Genomic DNA, 24,642 nt, shown 5'->3' with positions numbered 1-24,642 from the left:
ATGCCGTACAGAGACTGCAAGTGTTTATTAGTAAAATGCACTGATCCCTGACCTATCTAATTCTAATTCTCAGATTAGTGGATACAATAAAAATTTTACCGCAACCCAAAGAGCACATGTCAATGTTTGTGGTTAAAATCTATTGTTATTCAAATGAAAGGTCAGAGTGAGATCTATCAATATTTACGTGTCATTAAAGTAAAATGTCGACGTACATATGCCGTACAGTGATAGCGTAATATTAAAGTAGAGCACTGTATATAAATATCGTAAACATACTTCTCTCGCAAACACTACTAGTGTATAGTATTGGATAGCTGCATAATAACATTTCTCAATATCGACTGTGTAAAGAGCGAAAATCGTGTAAAAATTCTTAATAACGACTATCATAAAACCTTTTAAAATGTGATATCAAAGTGAAATTACTCTAGATCTACGGGCATATTAAAATGTTCTCTGTAAGTAGAACTGTTTATTTTACTTACATTGTTATATATAAAGTTTTTCAAATAATGACAAATCAGGGTAAAATTAATAGTAAACAGTATTGACTATTTGGACGGACATTACATATACTCATAAAATATCAAACTTTCATTATTGTGTAAACATGTTTACTAGCTATAATGATCAGATGATAAGCGGTTCAGTAAATTTGTAATGGCTTTTGATATATGATCACGATGGTTTGGTCATTGTCTAAGGCAACTTGAATGCTAAATGCTTTTTCAACATTTTATTCAAATAATACCATGATATACCGTTCATACTGAAAAATGGACTTGGGACTTCTTGAAAATGCAAGGCCTGACATATCACGTATAACCAGTATTTTTCTTGATAAGAATAACGTTAACATATTACCTTATTTTCGTATTAGTACTATCCCAGAACATAACTTATGAAATGAATTAGACCAGAGAGCCAGGTCAAATTATAAGATCGATACTGTAAATAATTTCTGAAAGGCTCTTGTTGGATTGGCAACGTAATTGGTAGTAGTTGGTAAATGGCACTCGTACAACGTGTTACGTAATCTTTGTTCATATGCTATTTTCAGGATTTTTCATTTTAACACTCGGTACACAACTATTTTAAAACATGCATTTTACTGATGTCACTGCAAGGAAAAACCCAGGCACCCCATTTGCAAGACATTGAATTATTTATACAAATAAATATAGCCGTAAATATGAACTTATCAACATATGAATACCAAACAACTGAAGCGTTAAGTTTTCATTTAGGTTCAGTGTGGTTTTGCCATGTGGCTTCACTGAAAAGCTGATAGTAGTAAGTAAGATCTATTTGACATCCAAAGAAAAATAATGTCTATTTTAGTGAAATTATAAATGAAAATATATGTCTGACATTGATAAACAATTTAAGAATACTCGTTGACATAAAATTATAACCAATTTAAAAAAAAATCGTCAACAGGTGTCGGTTTATTCTTAAATATTGTACAGTTTAATTTTATATCCATAAATTCATTCAGTTGAATGTAAACTTTTTCTTGTATATTGAAATAGACTAAGTCAACAATTGCTAAGTATTTGTTTACATATTAAATGCCGACCGAAATACCGTATTCATATAATACTATATTGTGTTCGAGGTCATTGTTCGAAGATTAACGGAAAGAGCCGGAAAGTAGCGATTTTGCAAAACCTGAATTAATAAGTATCTAGATAAGCCAACCAGTTATATTTAAGCGACATTCAATTATTCAATATTGCCAGTGTTTTTTTTATTACATTTTCTATGTTTACATTCGTTTTTTTATTTAAAAAATACGCGAGGGATCTAGCGCAATATGTGCCACCAATGGAGGGTGTTCATTACGGTAACATTGGATTACCGCTAATGACATTGTCCCTGGTGACTTAACGTGAATTGGTATATAATGGAAGGTATGTACGTAGTACAAGAAATAACTATAGTATTATATATAATATTTAGTATCAGATATATATATCAACAAACCACGAAAGAATTATACATTGTATATCAATTTTGCTGGCAAATATGAGATACATAATTCATTATTATACATGTATGCAGTATATTTATATAACAGATAAAAACTCTTTTAGAACAAAATAAAATATTTTATCATATGAATGTTCATACTAAATCACTTTGAACTTATTAACGCTTTTTTCAAGTAATGTTTTATAAAAAATATCAAAATGATACATTTCTATTTTTTTGTTAGTACTTGAAATAATGAAGGAAAATGTGCCAATGAAGACCAATTCACTTTTGAATGTTTTGTTTTCGCATTATTATAGTTAAATTCTTCAATTTTTGAATAAATAACATATACCATGTCTCTGGATGATATTTGTATACCATTATGCTTGCAGAAATGCTCTATGCGGCAAAATGTTTAGGAATGAATATAATGCAGTATTGTTGTGTCACAAATTATTGAAAGTGCAAGAGATACATTGAAACATATGTATCATAAGAACTTGCGGAAGAATACCTCAGGTGTCGCATTATTTCAGGCACGAGTGGTTTTATGAACACATGTTTTGCACGAAAATCTACGTAATATTATGTTGCTTTTATCACAGCGAGGGTGACATTATTATTTAGTAAGAAACAAGAAGTAACCATTCATTTAAACATAGCTGAAAGTGGATCTCAGTTTCGTGTGTTTGAGATCTGATGACTACAATATCATATTTCATACAGTATGCTGTCCAACCTATGGTGGCTTATTTGTGCCATATGGTATTTTCGCTCGCACGAAAATACGACAAAGAGACAAATTTGCCGAACTATACAAGGCGAAAACACCAAACGACAGTGGTTGGTATGGTGGCTGATTTGTGCCAGTTCGAGTTTTCTCCTGGCGCCCCGCGGGGCAAAAATACGACAAAGTATAGACACTTGTCGTATTTTCCTGCTTCCGTATTTTTGCTCCGCGGGGCGCCAGGCGAAAATACGACATGGCACAAATCAGCCACCATACCAACCATGCACCGTTTATGCCGGCTCGCCGTGGTATTACGGTAGGATTTTACTGAGAAACAACCTAAAACTCCGAAGCTATCCAAAAATTTAATCGAAGCTTGGCTTCCAGCTTTCTACAAAATTTATCTATCAGGGCTAGGATCCAAAATTATTTAGCCAATCAAATTTAATCTTACATAGCGTCAAAAAACCTTCAATTTTCACGCCATTTTTAAAAATCAGCAAGTATTGTTTTGAGCGCAAAGATATAATGATGATTAAAATGTTTGTCTTTATGAATTCTTTTCAATAAATCATATTTACACTGACTTCTGATTTAGCGATTTCACCTGTTTTCTCTGTAGTAAGTTTTCGTTTGGTTAATTAACATAAGTGTACATCTGGTTCTGTGCATTTTTTATTTTTCCTTTTTTCCGGTCATTTTATCCTTTCCGGTATTTAGTGTATGTATTTACTGGCCGGGATCCGGGATCGTATAAGATATGGAGGAAAAACCTAATGAACTATATTTGTGTTGATTGTTGTCGTAATGAAAGGCCATTAAACGTTAATTTTTTTATTGTATATAATGAACGTTAAATTAATTTAACTTAGAATATAGATATATTTAGAGCTATTTATTAACAAACTTAAAATGCGAAAATCACAATACTTATAATTATATGCCTAATTAATTGGAAAAATCAAAGACTATTTTCTTGAATTGGTCAAATCCCTGGATCCCTATATGTTTTAAAACGATCCCAGCTTTTCTGAAAACTATATACTTGAACTGGCCAATCCGTGAGATCTATTTACATTTTAATACGATCCCGGCTTTTCTGAAAACTATATTCTTGAACTGGTCAATTCCCGGGATCCCTATATGTTTTAATAGGATCCCGGCTTATCTGAAAAACATCTTCTTAGACTGGTCAATTTCCGGGATCCCTATATTTTTTAATAGGATCCCGGCTTTTCTGGCTGAATTGATTGACAACTTGTGTTTACTTTAGGACTTGTGCCTCTCATTCCAATACTAAATAACATACATGTATTACAACTTAATTTTGTATAAAGAGACATCTTTATGCAATCTACCTATCTAACATTTTGTGGTCAAGGTCAACAGACCATATAGTAAATGTGCATAGACATACTAGGTTCTTCATTCTATCTGTTTACATGCACCTTCATATATACTCATACTCATCTTGGTTAAACTGAGAGAACTTTATATGTCACTTTCAGTCAATGAGTTTAAGATTTTGAATTTACTGGCCCGAATTCCAGTTTTGAATTTATTCCACTAAATAATTAACAAAATTTTCTTAAATTTACACTGGCCTGAACTTATATACACTGGCCATCGGGCAACGGGCCAGTGTTGACTTCACTTTTATTTTGATGTTCGCTGAAGTCTCTTCAGCTAACAGAACTGTCATTTTTACATTTAAACACACCCCTTGAAAAAAATTACGAAGCGAGTCTCTACTAGCTTTTTTAAAAGCTAACCTTGTACTGATTTAAATCAGGCTATATTTGTAATGGCCTCTTTAAACAGTTGATAACGGAAATGATTCTTTATATAGTGCAAACCTCTTTAATGTCAGAAATTTAGCTATAACTTATATCGTTCTGAATGTATAATGTTATTATAATAATGACATGTTTTATGTTGTTGTTGTTATTCAGCTTAGTGTGTTCATATTGTCACCATATTGACGTTGACTTATAGTGTAGCACTGTAGTTGAAAACAATTTCTTTCATATAAAATCATAAAAGTATGTTAAACAGAATAAAGGGCTCAGCGTGAGATCTTATTTGGCAAATGACATTACTATATATAATCGTTTATCAAGTCTCTTTAACTTATTTACAAATATAATGATTCGTAGACATTTAAACTACATGTAAGACCAATCAACTTAAATTTATATTAGATATATATGTAACCATTATAAAATATAATCTAACGATTTACCTATGAAACAGATAAGAACTAGAATACTCGTGTTTATCTACCTTTAAATAATTCTATAAATGTAAGGGAGAATTAAGAAAAGAAAGTGAAATGAGCCGCGTCATGACAAAACCAACACAATGGGTTTGCGACCAGCATCCGCGCAGTCTGATCAGGATCCATGCTGTTCGCTATCTGTTCCTCTACTTGTTACAGAATGGATCCTGATCAGACTGCGCGGAAGCGCAGGCTGGTCTTGATCCATGCTGGTCGCAAATCCATTATGCTGGTTTTGTCATGACGCGGCTCAAATAATTACTAGATCTTATAATAATAAAATGGTAATGATATACGCTGAGGTATCTAACAAATAAAAGTCTTTTATTCTCTTTCTTATGAAGTTGATTGTTGTTTATTTTCTAATTTCAGAATGTGTATCATATCTCGGAAATATTTCGTAAATCGTTACCATGACTGTGACTTTGCCAGAATCATTGTGAAATGGATTTGAAGGAGTTAAATGTACTGTATAATAGGTTTAGCCCATTATACAACAGCAATCAACTTGGAAACATAATCAATCAAGTATTGAAAGAAGAAGATGTTCCCTCCAAAACCTCCAAACATTTAGAATTACTGGCGGGAAATAATGAACCAAACAGACAAAGCAAAAACGGACAAACAGTTCCTCAGGTAAAACAAGATATCCGCAAAGACACACACGTCTCCAGTAATTCTAAAACGCGTGTTAATTCTTGTGGCAATTTAAACATACGGTCATTTTTAAATTCAAATTCTAGTTTAGATCATGCAGCAAGTTGTAATAGAAATTCATCATATATCAATGGGTCGTCGCCACGACGGAGATTGTCCGCGCATACGTATTCTGACTCAAATTCACCGATAGGTAATGAAATAACACGTTCTCCTGTAAACAAGTCAACTACTTCAGTAATAGGTGATTGTTCAAGAAAACAGCTTACAGCGGGACCTGAAAGAAATGGCATCCGTAAATATGTCCAGTCTAGTCAGAATAGGCATGATGAGGAAACCACTAGAAGCTTTTCTAAGACCGAAAATCACAAAAATAATTGTAGGTGTATACCGGCATGTAACGGAGGAGATAGCTATAGCCTGTCAAATAATACAGCGTTCCGGTGTAATGATTGGTCCAAAAGCGGAAGTTCTGGTAAGAAAAAGGACGAATAATTAAAACTTAAAGCAGCATGCCTCCAGATTCATCTTATTTTCATGAAAAATTTGAAAATATATTTAAAAGTAAATTACGTTACGTTTTATGAAGTTAACAAACATTGCAAACATTATAATCCACATAAATGACAAAAAGAGGTCAAAATGTTCATAATCAGACAGTAGGAATTTGGTAAAAACTGCAAAAGCAGTCATCAATTGATTTTCTTTTTTGAAATGTGAATAATGAACTTTTCTCAAAATCTAAGTACACTTTTCTCAAGATTGATTGTCTTGAAATATGAAATATTTACACTCATCTAGAGGCATGCAGCTTTAAGGTGGTAGGTAACTCATGTAGAAAATTGTTAAAATACTGACTTTATTGATCATCCAGTTAAATACAAAAACATTAGCCGAACCTCTGGCAAAAACATGTTATGAAGCTTATTCACTTATTCATTATCCCTCATGTACAGACTCAATCAAACCGAGTCTGCAATTCTTATGTAATTTTGTTGTGATTAATGCTTCCGAGGGATCATTTTGTTTCCAGATTTCTATATGCATATAATATTCTATTTATCACATATCCAAGTAAGAAAATAATAATTTTTGCATCTTTACGCTATGCTTGTATAGCGCAAGTGACATGTACTGTAATATTGAGGGTCGTGTTATACCGTTGTTACGGAGTCGTGTGTTTATACAAAGAACTATGACATTCCCAGATGAAACACAATGCATAATGTATAACTAAGAAAACATATAAGGGTATGAAACTGTATATTTGCTGCACAAATTATTATTAGAATTTTAATAAAATACTTCCAAAATGCTTATATGAAATAAATACGGTAGTAAATTGCTTTAAAAAGCGAATGACGCATTCATGAAATCATTATGAAACAGATAAAACTCTACAATAGCCAAATTATATTTTGTTCCGGACCATTTTATCCTGTTTACGTACAATATTCATGTGTGTTAAATAAACGAGACATTCTATGATACATCTTTTTTATTGAATTGACCATATGATTATGAAACCATTATAATTTTTCTGTAAATCAAGTTTATAAAAAGATTTCATCAGTTAAAACTTTATAACGTTTCATTTTTATATAAAAAAAACTCTCGATCACAATCACAGATATTGACTAACCTAACATGATGATTTGTTTATAACAACACATGGGAGATATGATATATTAAATATATTTGTTAAGATCTTAATATCAGAACAGAACAGAACAGAACATACTTTATTACACGTACATTGTACAGTTTCTAGTGTTTAGCAGTATATAACATATTTGAACATATTTGAAGGAGATAAATAGGATGAAAATGCATGTAATAATGAACATATAAAGAAATAATGTTATAATAGATGAATTCATGTTTTATTAATAGATCGTGAGTAACTTTAAACACCGACTTGCATAACAAGTACAAAAGAGGAATCATCAAGACAAGAATTATACAATCAAGACACTAATTATACAATCAAGACAATTATTATGCAATATTAATATAAATATGTTGCATTAGGACAGTCTAACTTCAAATATTTGACTGAACTTGATTTCTTATCTAGAACGCCTCAAAAATAGTTTACTGAACATAAGTAGTTCTGTAAGATTTTTACTATTTTACAGTTTTACACATTTAAACCCTGTAAACTATCTTGATATATTTTTTTTGTAATTCGTTTTATTGTGGACATAAAAAACAATGTGATACTCATCCTCAATTTCACTTGAATAACAACCTTGACAATAACGTTCGTCTCTATCAATAACGTTCGTCTCTATCAATAACGTTTGTCTCTATCAATATCTTTTTTTTGCGAACCTTTCAGTTTGAATATGAAGACTTTTTGCTGAAATGCATGTTTTTGTTTAACCTATTTTAAGGTTTCATGGACTTATTTTATTTAAATAAGGTTCGAAAGCAAACGGAGTCTTTTGTCGTTTTATACAATAGTAAGGAACTACCTTCTCTACAATCTTGCAAAAACTCGTCAATAAAATTGTCTGTTTAAATATAAATGAAATAATATTACAGATATTGATTTTAGGAAAACTCGTATATCTAATCAAAGTACAGATGGACTGGCCATCTGTTACTATGTTTTTCTAATGTCTTTATTTAACAGATAATTATAGACATATAAAACAGATTGCACAGAAGATGAAAACTTTAATAAAGTTGTCAACAGTGGTGTACGGACATAATCCCCTTCGGACAAAATTCCCTTCATGTATTTTTGTATATCCGGACATAATCCCCTTCATGGGTGGACGTTTTTTATTTGTCCGGGTAGTGAAGGGGATTTTTTCCAGCCTTGCAAAAAAATGAAGGGGATTATGTCCACCAATGAAGGGGATTTTGTCCGGGTAGGTGAAGGGGATTTTGTCCGAAGGGGATTATGTCTGACATTCCCAGCACTGGTACGGACATAATCCCCTTCGGACAAAATCCCCTTCATGTATTTTTGTATATCCGGACATAATCCCCTTCATGGGTGGACGTAATCCCCTTCATGTGTGAAATTTTGAAGTGGACAAAATCCCCTTCATAAAATTGCTACCTAGGACAAAATCCCCCTCGGAGGAATTTTCGGTTTATAAAGTGGGTATGAGAGTGACATACTGCATTATGCTGTGTGGTAAATATCTTAATGTATAAATAAGTAGAAAATATTTCAGCAGAAAAGCACATTCAATTAGCAACATTTGAATCACAATAAAATTGCTTTGTTTAAGCATTAATAACAATCAATCAAGTAGTGCAGTGATCTTGGTTTGATTAAAATTATCATTCTTTCATCAAATATGTGTTATGCAGTTGATAATTTACTATAATTTTAATGAAAACTTCTAAACTAAATAAAGGTTAACTGTTGATGCATAATTATAAATAAAAAAACAAAAGTTCATTATTCATCAATTTTTAGGGAGTATAATAATACATTATTCATCCATTTGTATGGAGCATAATAACACATTAGAAACCTATGAAACAAGGGGATTTTGTCCAGGTAGTGAAGGGGATTTTGTCCAGCCTTGCAAAAAAATGAAGGGGATTATGTCCGGGTAGGTGAAGGGGATTTTGTCCGAAGGGGATTATGTCTGACATTCGTCACCGGTATGAACCTTTATATAAAATATGTCATCATTTTGGCCAGTATTTGACCACACACATTTTTTAGAAAAAACTCAAATTTACCAAAATACATTGTCAATGGGACTTTCGGTAAAAGAGATATTCGCACCTATAAAATGTATAAATTGTATTTACGCCAAAGGGCATAATTCTAGATTTGATCTTAATTTCAATGAAATATTCAATTTTTTTGTATTTGTTGTAGATTTTCTTACCGAAAAGTAAACAAAGTAACATTAACCAAACGTTTTTTGAAAAAAAAATCGATCTAACAAATAATCGACAAACTAAACAAAATAATAAAACATTTAATAATTTAATATTTTATAAACACATCATTTATTAATCTATTTCTTTATAGTATGTAATTTATACTTGCACAACAAAATATATAGTTTAACTTATACCATTGGTTCCAAGTTCCAATAAACGGGGAGATTCCTGGGAAGCAACAAAAACACCAATATTATAGGAAAATCGGAAAGTCGGTTCATGAGAGATTTGTAAAAATGTAAAAAATACAACATTTCTCACACCCACTAGCACAAAACAGACAAAATCATTTCGTCACTTTTCAATCGGCAAATTTTTCTAAAGACTATCTTAGACTTGGGTACGTTTACATCTGGACCCATTAATTGCAATATAATTGGCCCCGTGATCAGGACCAGGATCAAAATCAAATTTAAAAAACTCAAATATTCTCCATTGTTTATCATCATAGATTTAATATTTAAAGGTACATATTATGTCTCAGAAATAAATGATTCTTTTTACTTCTTAAGAAATGGCTAACATGAAATTTATAACGTTTAAATAATGGTTTAAGAGCTTGTAAAATGTTTGTTACCTGGAAAAACTGGCGCTAAATGTAAAGTTTTTTTGTCATAAATGTAGCAAAATGAAACAAGTCCACAACTCTGCAACTTTTAATTTTCCCATTCATTCCGCTTTTGTAAGGTTTCCACTAAAATGCACGTCTGTACATTGAATCAAAGCGACCTTTTAAATCAATACAACTGCAATATGATTTGTTTTTATTTTCATCAATGAACTTTGGTGCAAGTTTGTGCACCATCGATCTGTAGTTGAACGACCCCGAATTGGGCTTCTGAGCTGACGTCATTTTCCTCACACCAGGCATTTATTCTTTGGTTTAAAATTCATGTAAACAATTTTCCAAAATTACTAATTAGTAAAGATAGAGCTCTATTTTTAATATCAAATCACAACTTTTGATATAATGAACATTTAAAAGATCATCTTCACCGGGAGATTATAATGACATTGCTTTGCAAATTTCCTCTCATGATAAACTTTCCTAAAATGTCCGTTTAAGATTGATGGAAAACAATTTCTAAATAACGTAACATAAACACATTCCAAGACACAATTCTCGATTCCTTCTCGATTCCCTTTAATTGTATGTAATAATCGAGAATCTTACAAGTTCCTTGATATCTTATTCTGTATTTATTAATGTATTTATATCATAATGTTGAATACTGTCGGTAGACGGTGCTAGGGGGCGTGGATGTTAGCTTGTTATTTAGTATGACCTCAATTACTCTGAGCTTGCAACAGTGTTATAAGTTTCGCAATGAATTTCGTGCATGCAACATTCACTCTTAAAGAAAAATTATAAAATATTTATTTCATACAGGGTTTTTGATTTTTTTTTTCAAAATTGAAACAATAGTTTTCGAAATTACAAGCAGCTGATATATAAATTTATCACTTTAAAAGTCTTTTTGATTTCGTTGAACCCAACTATATTTTTTATTTGTTTTGATTGGGGTTACGTCGCACCAACATCGTAAAGGTTCCACAAGCTAGCTGGATAGCTTCTTTACATGAGAGACTAAAGTCACTGGCGGGTTTCGAACCATCAGTCCTGAGGGGCAAGTTGTATACATTATTAAAAATAAATGATCCCAATCTAAATCTCTTGAGTACATGGGACTGTATTCTTCCAAGCATAATAGGGCCCGACATTTTGTGTCGGACATGTAGATATAATAATCAACATGTTAAGTTTGTACATGTCTATTTATACACATGACTGACATAAATAGTTTTCACCTGAAATGTAAAAAAGTTTTTATTTGATAAAATTAGACTCCACCTTTCAAAGATATATGAGAAGAGTGTTTCAGATGAGGGGGTCACAACGGAGGAAAATTTTGATGGGAAGAAACACTGATACAGGCAGTTTAAGTTATCAAAATGTATTATTATAATATTTGGATGTACTAGTCTAATGTTATTTATTGATATTCGATTTCAGGTGTTGCTAAACCTAGAAATAATGACGTTGACAAACAGAAAACAGTGTTGAAACATGACGTCACTGAAGTTCAATCTAACAAAGCAGACGATAACCGAGAATTTATTCTCCCTGTTGAAATTGGGTGTTTTGGTAAGGTGTTGACAATGCAAGGCTACGTATTTAATCATATGCTATTTCAATCTCTAACTCAATCTTGTACTTTATAATCTGACTCATGGTGTAAATCTGCATGCCTCCAGATGTGCCATTTAATGTCAAAAATGTAACTTGAGAAAAAATGTAAGATTTTATTAAAAGTAAAAAATATTCAAGATGCAAGTAATAAGGTTAATGACTAATTTTGTAGTATTTTTCAACATATTTCTAACGCGTAACTAACACAGTAACGGGTAGTTTTGCATATTTTGACCTTATTTTTCGTAGTTTACGTGAATTTTAAGAGCCGTTTTCAATATGTAAATAACTTTCTTTGTTCACTTCACAATGTTTTACTTTTAATTACATTTTCAAAATTTTCATGAAAATTAGCATGAATCTTGAGAATTGCTGCTTGTAAGTTCTTTATTAGTTTATTTTACTTTGGCTCAAGCGTGGAGTGTTGCTTTTGCCTACATACTTCATATTTGTGCAAACGCTTTATGAAGACGATAATTTTCGATGGATTTTACCTACATTCTAGTCTAAGATTGTCAGAAACGAGTTGTTGCATGATTAAAATAATTCACAGGTCATTTTAAAACGACACACAGAAATCTAGGAATCTCTTTGGCCACTCTTGAATAGTTTAAAAAGTTCTTGTCATTCAAAAAATAATTAAAGGATAGTTTTAAAAAATGTATAGGATAGTTCTTTTGCCTTTATAAATTAAAATTCTAACACTATCGGAAATTTTTCTATATAAACAAAGAAGGCTCGAAGCGTGCATTATTCTACAACAATGCACTCAAAATTGATATCTATTTCCTAAGTAACGGGTGGTTCTAAAATAGAATACACAGGGTAGTTCTTTAACTTTCTAGATAAACTGCTTAGATTTTTAAGTTCTGTTTAACCATTCGTCCTCCAACAAATTATTTTACACTTTTTCTAGTTAACAGTTTATTTTTCATAGGAACTTACTGAGTTTATTTTACACATTTTTATATTTCTTTGTACAGATAAGAAAGAGATGATTGCTATGATTAAAACACTAGTGGCGGCCAACCAGTATTTTTTCGAATTTCCTCGTACGAATGAACCGGAAAAGCAACATTTACTTCAAGAACATGATAAGTATTTGGTACGTTATATGATCATATTATTTAATAAAGGGACAAGTCATTGATTCCTGGATCAAGACACTTTAAACTCATTGCTTAGTACTGGTTGGTTCCAGGAACAGATTTCGAGAGTGTGAGCTTATAGCTTCCTACACAATCGAGGTAAAATGAATTTTGTATAAACTTATTATACTTAGATTCAGAGTGCATTATTGTAGAATAATGCACGGCCCTGGAATATAATCACAAAGGTATATATGACTTGGTGATTAATTACAAAGCATTTGAATGATAAATCCATTCATTATTATACTATAATGCTAGACACATTAATTAATATCTATTTCCATTCTAACATGATAATAAAAAGGAGAATTGATACTAATATGTTGAAATACATTGTGCGATTAATTAATTTCCTGATGTCATTTTGTTTATTGACATCATATATGACGTGTTTACACGCATTCGTTTTTTATTCCTGTATCAGGACTTGTGCCGGCTCGCCACGGCGAGCCGGTATTACGTTAGGATTTTACTGAGAAACAACCTAAAACTCCGAATCCATCCAAAAATTCAATCGAAGCTTAGCTTCCAGCTTTCTACAAAATTTATCTATCAGGGCTAGGATCAAAAATTATTTAGCCAATCAAATTTAATCTTACATAGCGTCAAAAAACCTTCAATTTTCACGCCATTTTTAAAAAGCAGCAAGTATTATTTTGAGCGCAAAGATATACTAATGATTAAAATGTTGGTTTTCATGAATTCTTTTCAATAAATCATATTTACACTGACTTTTGATTTAGCGATCTCACCTGTTCCTCTGTAGTAAGTTTTCGTTTGGTTAATTAACATAAGTGTACATCTGGTTCTGTGCATTTTTTCTTTTTCCTTTTTTCCGGTCATTTTATCTTTTCCGGTATTTAGTGTATATATTTACTGGCCGGGATCCGGGACGCCCGGACTGGCCGGGATCCGGGACGCCCGGACTGGCCGGGATCGTATAAGATATAGAGGAAAAACAAATAAACTATATTTGTGTTGATTATTGTCGTAATGAAAGGCCATTAAACGTTAACTTTTTTTTATTGTATGTAATGAACGTTAAATTAATTAAACTTAGGATATAAATATATTTAGAGCTATTTATTAACAAACTTAAAATGCGGAAATCACAATACTTATAATTATATGCCGAATTAATTGGAAAAATCAAAGACTAGATTCTTGAATTGATCAAATCCCGGAATCCCTTTATGTTTTAATGCGATCCCAGCTTTTCTGAAAACTATATTCTTGAACTGGCCAATTCCTGGGATCTCTTTATATTTTAATACGATCCCGGCTTTTCTGAAAACTATATTCTCTAACTGGTCAATTCCCGGGATCCCTATATGTTTTAATAGGATCCCGGCTTATCTGAAAAACATCTTAGACTGGTCAATTTCCGGGATCCCTATATTTTTAATAGGATCCCGGCTTTTCTGGCTGAATTGATTGACAACTTGTGTTTACTTTAGGACTTGTGTCTGTCACTCATTCCAATACTAAATAACATATTACAACTTAACTTCGTATAAAGAGACATCTAAAGTTATGAATTCTACCTATCTAACATTTATTTGGTCAAGGTCAACAGGCCATACAGTAAATGTGCATAGACATAGGGACTTCATTTTATCTGTTTACATGCATCTTCATATATACTCATATTCCTCTTTGTTAAACTGAGAGAACTGGCTTCCATCACTTTTATTTTGATGTTCGCTCAAGTCTCTTCAGCTAACAGAACTGTCATTTTTACATTTAAACGCACCCCTGGAAAAAAATTACGAAGCGAGTCGCTACTAGCTTTTTTAAAAGCTAACCTTGTTTCAGTTACGATACATTCCGAGATTCACCAGGTTCACCATTTGCTTGTCACTGCTTCAGTCATTTAAATTGAAAACTTATGTTTCATTTCAATTAATTGAATGTTTTCAACAAAAGTATTTCATTGCATGCTCTCGAATGATCCAAAAGGCAATTTAGTGTCCAACTTTATTTTATGAAAACACTGCATTTCTTAAAAATTCTGTGCGTTAATTTTCATAGAAGAACAAAAGTCGATACTATGTATATGTTAGTGTTCATCCGTGATGTTCTACAGAAATTAGAAACTTCGACAGGAGCGATAGCGACCGGAGAATGTTTCTGATTTCTGTAGAACAGCTAAGGATGAATACTAACATATGCATAGTTCATAGTTAGTACCGGTCTTTAACATATTGGCGCAAATTTATGTGTGCGTCTCTAGGTTTGTTAAATTGCAAGTCATTTAAAGATTGTTTATCAGTGTTGCTTACATAACAATTGATAATTTTCAAATTATCCCAGTCAAATTATCCTAGGAGAATGTTGACAAATGCTTTACATTTAAGAATGTTTAAGGACAAATGGTTACTTTGGCAATGGAGAATGCCTATAATCACTTCTTGAGGAGTTGCCGTAAAAAATCATAACTAAGTATATGCAGAGGCACTCTTTTTATAGTAACCATTCATACATCAAACTATATATATATATATTGTGATTCATATTATCCAATTTTTTACATAATAGGAAAAGAAGAAACACCAGAAAAATGCACCACCTAATCAGATTGAAGATGAGAAAAACAGAACACGTATACGTGTCCTCGAACACAGCGTCAAATACATCGAAATGCGCATTGCAGAGTCGGTGAAGTTTGCGAAGAAAATACCCGGATTTTTAGATCTTCATTTAGAAGATCAAGCTAATCTTATACGAGGTATGTTTTACAAAATCACTTCTGTACTAAACCTTGAACCTTGAATTTTGTCAATCGTAAGTATGAGGTTATATGTTGTTTTATTTTAACATTATAATGAAAAACTATATACAAAATACGATTTCCATGTATGTATGCACTTCAAATTCAGTAAATATAGTTGGTACCCTCCAAAAGGTGCATTATGCCTCAGAAATTGTTTCTTAAATTTCTCAAAAGCTTTTTATGTTTGGCGTTCTTTTATAGTTTCCAAAAGGTTATTCATTGGCAAATTACCGTCACCATATTTTGCTTCTATTGCTTACTGGCAGTTAGTACAATTATGGCAATTAAGTAATATGTATGGAAGTGCAAATACAAGTTTGTTTATATTTTGCTACTGTTACGACACATAATTTTACTCCGTGTGTTATTTTCGGCTGGTAATAAGTATAAAACATACTTATAACACCATTATTGAATCGTTTTAATGATGTATTCAGATGTTTTCATTTCTGAAACTTTTAGCCGGGATTTATGTCGCAAAATTACAGCATAGGTCATTTGGCCAACTTCCAGTTTTACTGGTGGAGGCAGACCTCATGTGCCCTTTTGTGCAATAATTCATGCAAGAACTGGCACCTTAGTAGAACCCACGACGCTCTGCAAGCCAGCTTGATAGCTTTTATATGAAAAAATCCAAGCCGTGAGGGGCACGTGGTTTGTAGATAACCTCAACCACTTGGACATTGACGCTCTAATTTCTGAGACATTATTAACGTGCGTTTAAATGAATGATTCAAGTGTATTGAATGAAGTTTCCATGATAAATAATGTATGTAAACGTGTGCAAATTTCTTAAAAATTCTTTATATCATTAATTACCTTTTATATTCAAGAATCTCGGACAGAAAGCGGAATCATTGGTGGCATGAGGGGAATTAACACGGAAAAAGGGGTGTTTACAACTAAAGACGGATCCATCTATTCCTTAGAAGACATGAAACTTGTATTTGATGAATCGCTTCTCATTGAGAAAATGCTTTTGTCTAAGAAGATAGTAGCACTAAATTTGTCGTTAGAGGAAGAAGCGATACTTCGTGCATTGACTATAACAGCTACTGGTGAGCATGTCTCTTATTGACCTTATTTGAGCCGCGCCATGACAAAACCAACATAATGGGTTTGCGACCAGCATGGATCCAGACCAGCCTGCACATCCACGCAGTCTGATCAGTATCCATGTTGTTTGCTGACAAACCGTATAACAAGTAGAGAAACTGATAGCGAACAGCATGGATCCTGATCAGACTGCGCGGATACGCAGGCTAGTCTGGATCCATGCTGGTCGCAAACCCATTATGTTGGTTTTGTCATGACGCGACTCATTTGCCATGAATGTCATAGAATAGAAATAGCTTTAATATGGTTGCTGCTGATTAATGCTTGTGATTTTTTCGCTCTGCAAGACATAAACACGAAAACACGATAATGTCACTGCTTTGTTGTATCATTTGGTCATCGTCTGGCGCTCATTTGAGCGGAAGTATAACAAAGCTGTTGAATTTTAACGGTTGAATGACTTTTTTGGCTTTTTTGTGTTGCCAGCTACACAGAGGCTTGTCTGGACTACTCCGAAACTACTGGTGCAATTTCATCCAAACTTTACAGGAATGATCAGTACTACGTCTAGTTGTGCATATCATCGGCATTTTCCAGTTTAATGATTTTTGTCAGATTTAAGGCCCTTTTCATGATTTCTATATTTTTAGTTTGTCCGGACTACTCCTCTTATACCACTAATGCTATATCAATGAAACTTTACAGGATTGATCTGTAGCTCAAGTAATTGCGCATACAACTAACATTTTCCGCTTGAATGATTTTGCCGAGGTATGGCTCTTAAAGAAAAAAAGTGTTTTGTTTTTGTGTCTCCAGCTACACAGTAGCTGCAACATGCAATTGGATATTAGGAGGCGACTGATGGCTCTTGTTATTTTATTTCATTATTCTCATGTAGCACATTGTCAAGTTTCAAAGGTCGTCGACAAAAATATCCTTTGTCGTTATTCACAGTATTATTATGTTCTACATGTATATACTTACGAAACTATTATTATTGGATATTTAATCCGATAGAGCGCCTTGTACCGGCACCATTAGTACAGCAGGGGTTTAATTTGAGCCTAACATATATTTATATAATACAGTGTCTGGTTTCATAACACATACCTAGTGTTGTCTATTATTATGTTCTACATATCATTCTATAGAGTATGCAATTTAAATAGAAGTGACATTATGGTAAATATTTTAATATATCTTATGCATTTAAAACTATAAAAATAGAAGTAACACCTTTCAACATTTGCAGTATTGTGTTTACACGAGTAAAATCTAAATCAAGATGGTAACGTTTAGAGTATGACACTTAATTTGTCTCCAAATATTTGTTCAGTGTTCTTGGTAAAAACGTTTTCTGTAATTAGATTGTAAATGTCGGCGGACACTCAGAAGAATAGGCATAAACAATTTATTCTCTGCGCATTTCCAAAGGATTTCTGCTAAATCTTTAACAGACGTATAATCTACCGTCACCGAATATTGTGGCGCATATTTTTGATGTTTTATGATTCGAACCTTTTTTTGAGAAATTTATGGATATTTGTTTTTCTCATAATTGTATTGTATAGACATGTAGATAAATATTTCTCTGGACACAACTCTTAAAATTTTCAAGTAAACACCCTTTTATTTATTATCTTGAGATCGTGATTTAATCATTTTGTTTTTGCCTGGGGCTGGGGAATTTGCACTTGCTGTTATCTTTATTTTCATAATTATGTAAGTCAAGATGGGTATTCTTTTTTGCATTAGTCCGTAAACATTTCTAACGGGATTACAAGCTCTCATGATTACTAGAGAGAAACCTGAATTTCTGACAATTTCAGGCGCCTTGTTTCTACTTGTCATTTTGGCCGAAACATGGTTCGGACTAAATGTACTAGTTTCTTGTAGTTGTCTTGAAACATACCAATATAAATGATAAACGGAATTAGATATTGTCAGAAATTACGTAACTAACACTTTCCAGCTGAAGTTATAATACTTTATAATATAATGTGACAAAAGTCATAGAAACCAGTCATTTGATCTCAGTCTTTCAGGGGGAAAAAGCAAGAAAACAAAAACAACAAACAAAAACATAATTGTTTCATGTTCTATCTTTCTATTAAGACTAAGTGAGGAACGCAACTAGCTACAATGATTACATTTAACAAGTCCACCTTCTCATATATTTGATAATGGTATATTATAAAAATCTACGAATCTACGAGACAGTTTATACACGGAATCAATGAAAATTTGCAGGTTATTTTGGGTAACATTTCGGGTTTTGCAAAATGTATCAGTTTTAGGTACGACCAAAACCGCTGCCATTTTAATTGAGACGAGATGACTTTCGTATTTTTCGAAAATTACTACATAGGTGTTAGAAATAATTCCTGCCATAATCGGGCGTGCATTTCATCTAAATATATACTTATGATGTTGTTGAGTATAATGAATCTTGTTAAACAATTGGTACAAACACCTCATATATTATCTGCTTTCCTACCTATGTTGTGATGTAAATATTTCTATTTTAAACCATTTCAATGGTCCCATCCCTCAACTTTTACAAGAAAAATACTTTCTAGAAACTCCTAATCCATATTATAATTGTGAACAATGCAACTTGATCTGTGTGTTTATATTACAACTATAGTAAACAACACCAGGTTTACAGACGCTCTTTGTTATTTAATTCTTTAATTTAAAGGAATTATTCTATTTAAGTTTTCTAAAACAAGATTTTTACATTCCCGACTGGTTTACGTGGTTGTTGTCATAGAAATATAACATGTAAATGAAAAGTCGTTAAATAATTATGGTCATTTCTTTTTGCTACATTACGTCATCCTAGCGTTCCATTCTCATAATTATGTAATATAATGCCCGATAATTTATTTCAGAAGGAGCGTTAATTATAGACTCCGAAAAACAGAAGCACGCGAAAATAACGTGCTAAAACTGGATCATTACTTCATTAATATGAAATTATCAGATCTTGGTTGGCATCCGATATTTGTTAATAATCATTTGGAAGTTTACGTGTTCTATATTGAGCTATTTTATTCTATATTTATATTACTGGTCATCTAAAATTAATCATATAGAACAGAACAGAACAGAAGGTTTATTTAGTCGTATGCATGGAACAGCATATAGACATATACAAAAAATATATACATACATGTACATGGCAATAATATTCTTATATAAATACACATTTTATCATATCATATTTACGAGAGTGTTGTATTTTAAACACGGTTAAGTAACTCTTGCCGTTTGTTAAATGCCTTTAACAAATATAATGCGATGTTATGAAGTAAACGTTTGTTCTCTGTTTTCATAAGTTCAACAAATTTCATCATACTTGATCTCTGCCTATAATATCTGGGAATATATTTCATACGTATATCTTTAAATATGTTACATTCCAGTACAAAATGAAATTCATCCTCAATTGTTAGCTTATCACACAATTCACATAGTCTATTTTGTCTCTCAATATTCCTGTGTCTTCCATATTCGATATTAAGACAATGCGACGGCATTCTTATTTTTGATATTATTTGTCTATGTTTGAAATTATTTATTTTCGTAAGATACACAGATAACTCTAGACCCTCTTTCAATTCTCTAAACAAAGTCAAACTTTGAAACAGGTCGATTTCCATTGCATGTAAACTGGAAAATGCGTATTGTAAAATACTGGTTGAAAATAGTAAAAAAGTGAAAATTGTATTTTAGAGAATTCTTCATTCTGTAATAAAATTGTCAATCAGTCTAGTTTTCAGTACGTGTAAAAATACATTCATATTAACAGATGTTGGAAATAGCCAAACTTCAGCTAACCCTAATTGAGTCAGTAACATTTTAACATTATATAACCAATTTTTTTTCACCATTTTCACAATCCAACAACAGTTTCTTATATATGTTCTCTAAAATACAATTTTCACTTTTTACTATTTTCAACCAGTATTTTACAATACGCATTTTCCAGTTTACATGCAATGGAAATCGGCCTGTTTCAACATAAACAGCAGCATTACAAGTTGACATTTTAACATTTAACAGTCTCTTTAGGAATTTTCTATGAAGTCTCTCAAGACATTCTGCAGTATTAAATCCCCATATCTCACACGAATAACATAATATAGATGTCACATATGCGTCAAATAAATTGAGTTTAATTCTCACCGGTATTTCCATACCCTTCGTTATCGTATGCAAGGAGTTTACAGCTTTCAATACTTTGCCAGACAGAGTGTCTATACCACGTTTGAATAGTCCATTACTAGAAACTACAAATCCTAGATAATTAAAACTGTCAACAATCGCTATATCATTCCCAAAGTATGTTCAGTGTTCATTTGAATGCAATTGTCCTCTCTTTTTAAATGCCACAATTTTCGTTTTGTTCGTATTTACCGTTAATTTCCAACGCCAACAATAGTCATATAATAAATCTAGATGCGATTGCAATCCTCCTGGCGTATCACTTAACAAAATACAATCATCAGCAAATAAAATAAGGTAAATGCATACATGATCTAAGTTTACACTTGAGGAAATACTTGATTGTAAATGGATTTCTAGGTCATTAAGGATTCTTATAGTGATAAGAAGTCGATCAATTTCGGTGTAATGCAAAACAATAAATATACACACAAAGAACAAACCAAACGACCAACTTTCAAATTTAAATTTTATTTAATAAATAAAAGGGATATTTGAATGTGACATAATCTTTACCCGTTGTCCAACATTTTTGCGGTCATATATTCTTTGCTTCTGTCTGGAAAACTTCATTTTTTTGCGCAACAAAAAAGCTATCTTTTGCCCAAATTTTATTATATATATGCTACATTTATTATAATTATAATAATTATTATCAAACGTTTTATAATTTGCCGGTTCTGCATGCTGATGTATAGCATCGTTGCCTTTTCCTCACTACGAGAAGATAGAAGTAAACTTATCGCAAGATTATTCTGAACGCATGCACAATTAAAAGTCAGTTCATATATAATATACATCCCCATTGTGGCTGAAGGGTTGCCTTTTAGGGTTTAGGCATCCGAATTGCAGACACTGTTTAACCCCGCAAGATCGTAAGTGGCGACAAAATAGGTTTGAATGACTAGAGTCTATGCATCTCTTACCTCCCGCAGGAAAGGTTTTTGTGATCCCTGGTGTTGCTTTAAGTTTGTATCACCTGATGTTAGCCAAAATTATCTTTCTTGTGTGGGCGCCATATGACCAAGATTGTGTTGATGCGCCGTAAAACCAACCAACCAAACAACCAACCAAACAAACAAAAATATACATGTCATATATTATTGTAAAACAATTAAAAGTGAGTCGATATAAACTGTTCATTTGGATATTTCATTAAAACAGAACATAATGTCCACAAGTGTACTCGGACGTATGCTAAAAGGACAAGTGACCATGTTTATAACCATTTTGAATCTATCTCTATCATGTCTATATTCATCATTCCATTTATAAATTGTCTTTGTGTAATTTTCGTTTATTTCTCTATGTTGACCAATCGATATTCCGAACGACATTGGGAAGTGTATAATTATGCACTTTAAAATCCTTTAAAATATTGGTGAATAACCAATACCTTGTTAGCACTAGATCAACTACGTTTTCGCCGTTATGGGTCATGCACGTGAAATTACCGTTATCGTCGCGTAAACATGTATTGCATTTACTAGTATTCGGAAAACATCAGTAACAGTTTCGATTCATTAAAAGTGATATCTAAACTTTTGAAACACTCTCTTATGTAACTTGTATATAATTATGTGTTTTAACTATGTCATTGTTGTCACAAATGTAGATGTCGATGTGCTGTATATGCATAATACTGAATAAATTGTCTGTTCTGTTCTTGTTTATAACACACTTATTCAAACGTTTGCTTTAGTGAATTCCTCCATAACGGTAACCCAATACTGATACCTTTCAACTGATCCCCACTCTGACTTTTCATTTGAATTACAATAGATTTAACCAAACATTGACATGTGCTCTCTTGTTATCAAACATGTTATGGTGAAATTCTTATTTTATCCACTAATCTGATATGAAATTAGAATTACACAGGTCAGGGATCTATGCATATAGTCACTCACGGTAATTAAATAGGTCTGCGTCAAGTTTTTCAATCTCCATGCATTTCTTGTTGCTGCTGGGGTAGATGCTGACTTTAGTTTAACGTAGGGTTGTACGGATGCGCAGGCTGGTCTCGATCCATGCTGGTCGCAAACCCATTATGTTGGTTTTGTCGTGACACGGCTCATTTAATTGCGGACTAGTTTTTGTTCATTATATGATAATATACGCAAAGTTCTTGTATATGTGTTTATTAACAAGGCAGTTTCATTATTTTACAACAGATCGATGTGAATTGGTTCGGAAAGACAGAGTTGAAGACATTCACAACAAGTTGATGAGCTGTCTTATCCACGTGATCTCAGAAAAAGGGGCGGAGTCAGTAGCGAGGCGACTCGGGAAGCTGTGTGACGTTCTTATGTGTTGCCGATACGTCACAGAGGTCGACATGAAACAAGTGAAAAAAATATTCCTTGAGTGGCCTTCATTTTCAAACTACAAACTGGCAGAGGAATTCTTATAATTCAAGCCTGTTTCAGTTACATTAAAAAAAAAACAGCAATTTCCAAAGAAATAAAAATTTGCTCAGTAATAATATTTTTTACACTTTGAATATACGTTTTAGCATATATTTGTAGATCTATATTGTATTTTATTTTTGGAATTACATACTATTAGGTATATAAATTCAAGACATAAATGTTAAATTATTTCGGGTATCTACACATATCAAAATTCTTATTTTTCCCATTAATCCATGACATCAGAATCAATTACCTCAGGAAATATCATTTTAAAACTGTTAGATGTTACCATTTATTTTATTCTACCCCTTGTGTTTTAATTGTGTTTTAACATAACACCCCTCCCCCTCACGTTTAAATATGTTTTACCATAATGTTTTACTATGTGTTTTATTTTAGCATAGACATGTATGTAATGTACTAAGTTACTGACTTTCTATTTCTTTTGTTCTTTTGAAAGATAACATCTGACTTTCTATTTCTTTTGTTCTTTTGAAAGATAACATCTGACTTTCTATTTCTTTTGTTCTTTTGAAAGAAAAGATAACATTCAAACAATCTAGTCTTATAGATCGAGAACGTTGGCCTTAAATGTAACGGTGGTCTATTGTTAATGTGTCGGTCACACAGAACAGTGGTCGATGGTTCGAGCCATATTGTTGGACATACAAAAGTTTCACGCTTTTTATTGAATTTCTGCTATGAGAAATAATTCCAAAAAACTATCCTCGAACAGAATTATAAAAATTTAATTAAAAAAAAAGAAAAAAGAAAAAAAAGAAACAACAACAAGCCACAGTAAAACCAGTTTTCATTTAGTTGAAGTATATAATTATGTTACTGTAATAAAAGTCTGAACTTCATTTGAACCACTTCCTAAAACAAACTATTTGAGGGAATCTTGACCGTGCCCCAAACAGACCTCGACACCATGATACCTTGGTTGAGAGGCAGACACGCTAGTCACTAAGCCACCGCTTCCTTTACGATTTAACTGAAATTGTATTAAAGATGTTATATCAACATCGACTCAAAATTTCAAAATTGTTACAATCAAATGCAAGCGCAAGAAAGACCAATCAGGGCAGTTATATTAACTAAATACAATGTATATATTTTATATACAGTACAGTAAGATTATTGTTGTTGTTTATTTATTTATCTATCTCATTATTTGGTCAGATGATATTGTTCAATGGTTGTCATTGGAAGTGAAGTTATATATTGTGCATGGTTATTTGTAAATAAATATTTTTAGATA

At 32.2% G+C, this 24,642-nt stretch overlaps 1 protein-coding gene across 1 annotated transcript; it reads left to right on the top strand.

The window, feature by feature from the left end:
* The first annotated feature begins 245 nt into the window (after nucleotides 1-245).
* LOC132713581 (uncharacterized) lies at nucleotides 246-24,642 on the top strand. The gene is made up of 7 exons (XM_060696218.1): nucleotides 246-461; nucleotides 5,361-6,120; nucleotides 11,581-11,712; nucleotides 12,741-12,862; nucleotides 15,447-15,636; nucleotides 16,515-16,739; nucleotides 23,142-24,642. The coding sequence occupies exons 2-7, from the start codon at nucleotides 5,433-5,435 to the stop codon at nucleotides 23,378-23,380; spliced, it is 1,596 nt and encodes a 531-aa protein (XP_060552201.1). The 5' UTR covers nucleotides 246-461; nucleotides 5,361-5,432; the 3' UTR covers nucleotides 23,381-24,642.

Source organism: Ruditapes philippinarum, unplaced genomic scaffold (assembly GCF_026571515.1).
Source record: "Ruditapes philippinarum isolate M1 unplaced genomic scaffold, ASM2657151v2 ctg660_1_1_1_1, whole genome shotgun sequence".
Taxonomy (NCBI): Eukaryota; Metazoa; Mollusca; class Bivalvia; order Venerida; family Veneridae; genus Ruditapes; species Ruditapes philippinarum.
This window is presented reverse-complemented; position numbering and strand designations above follow the sequence as displayed.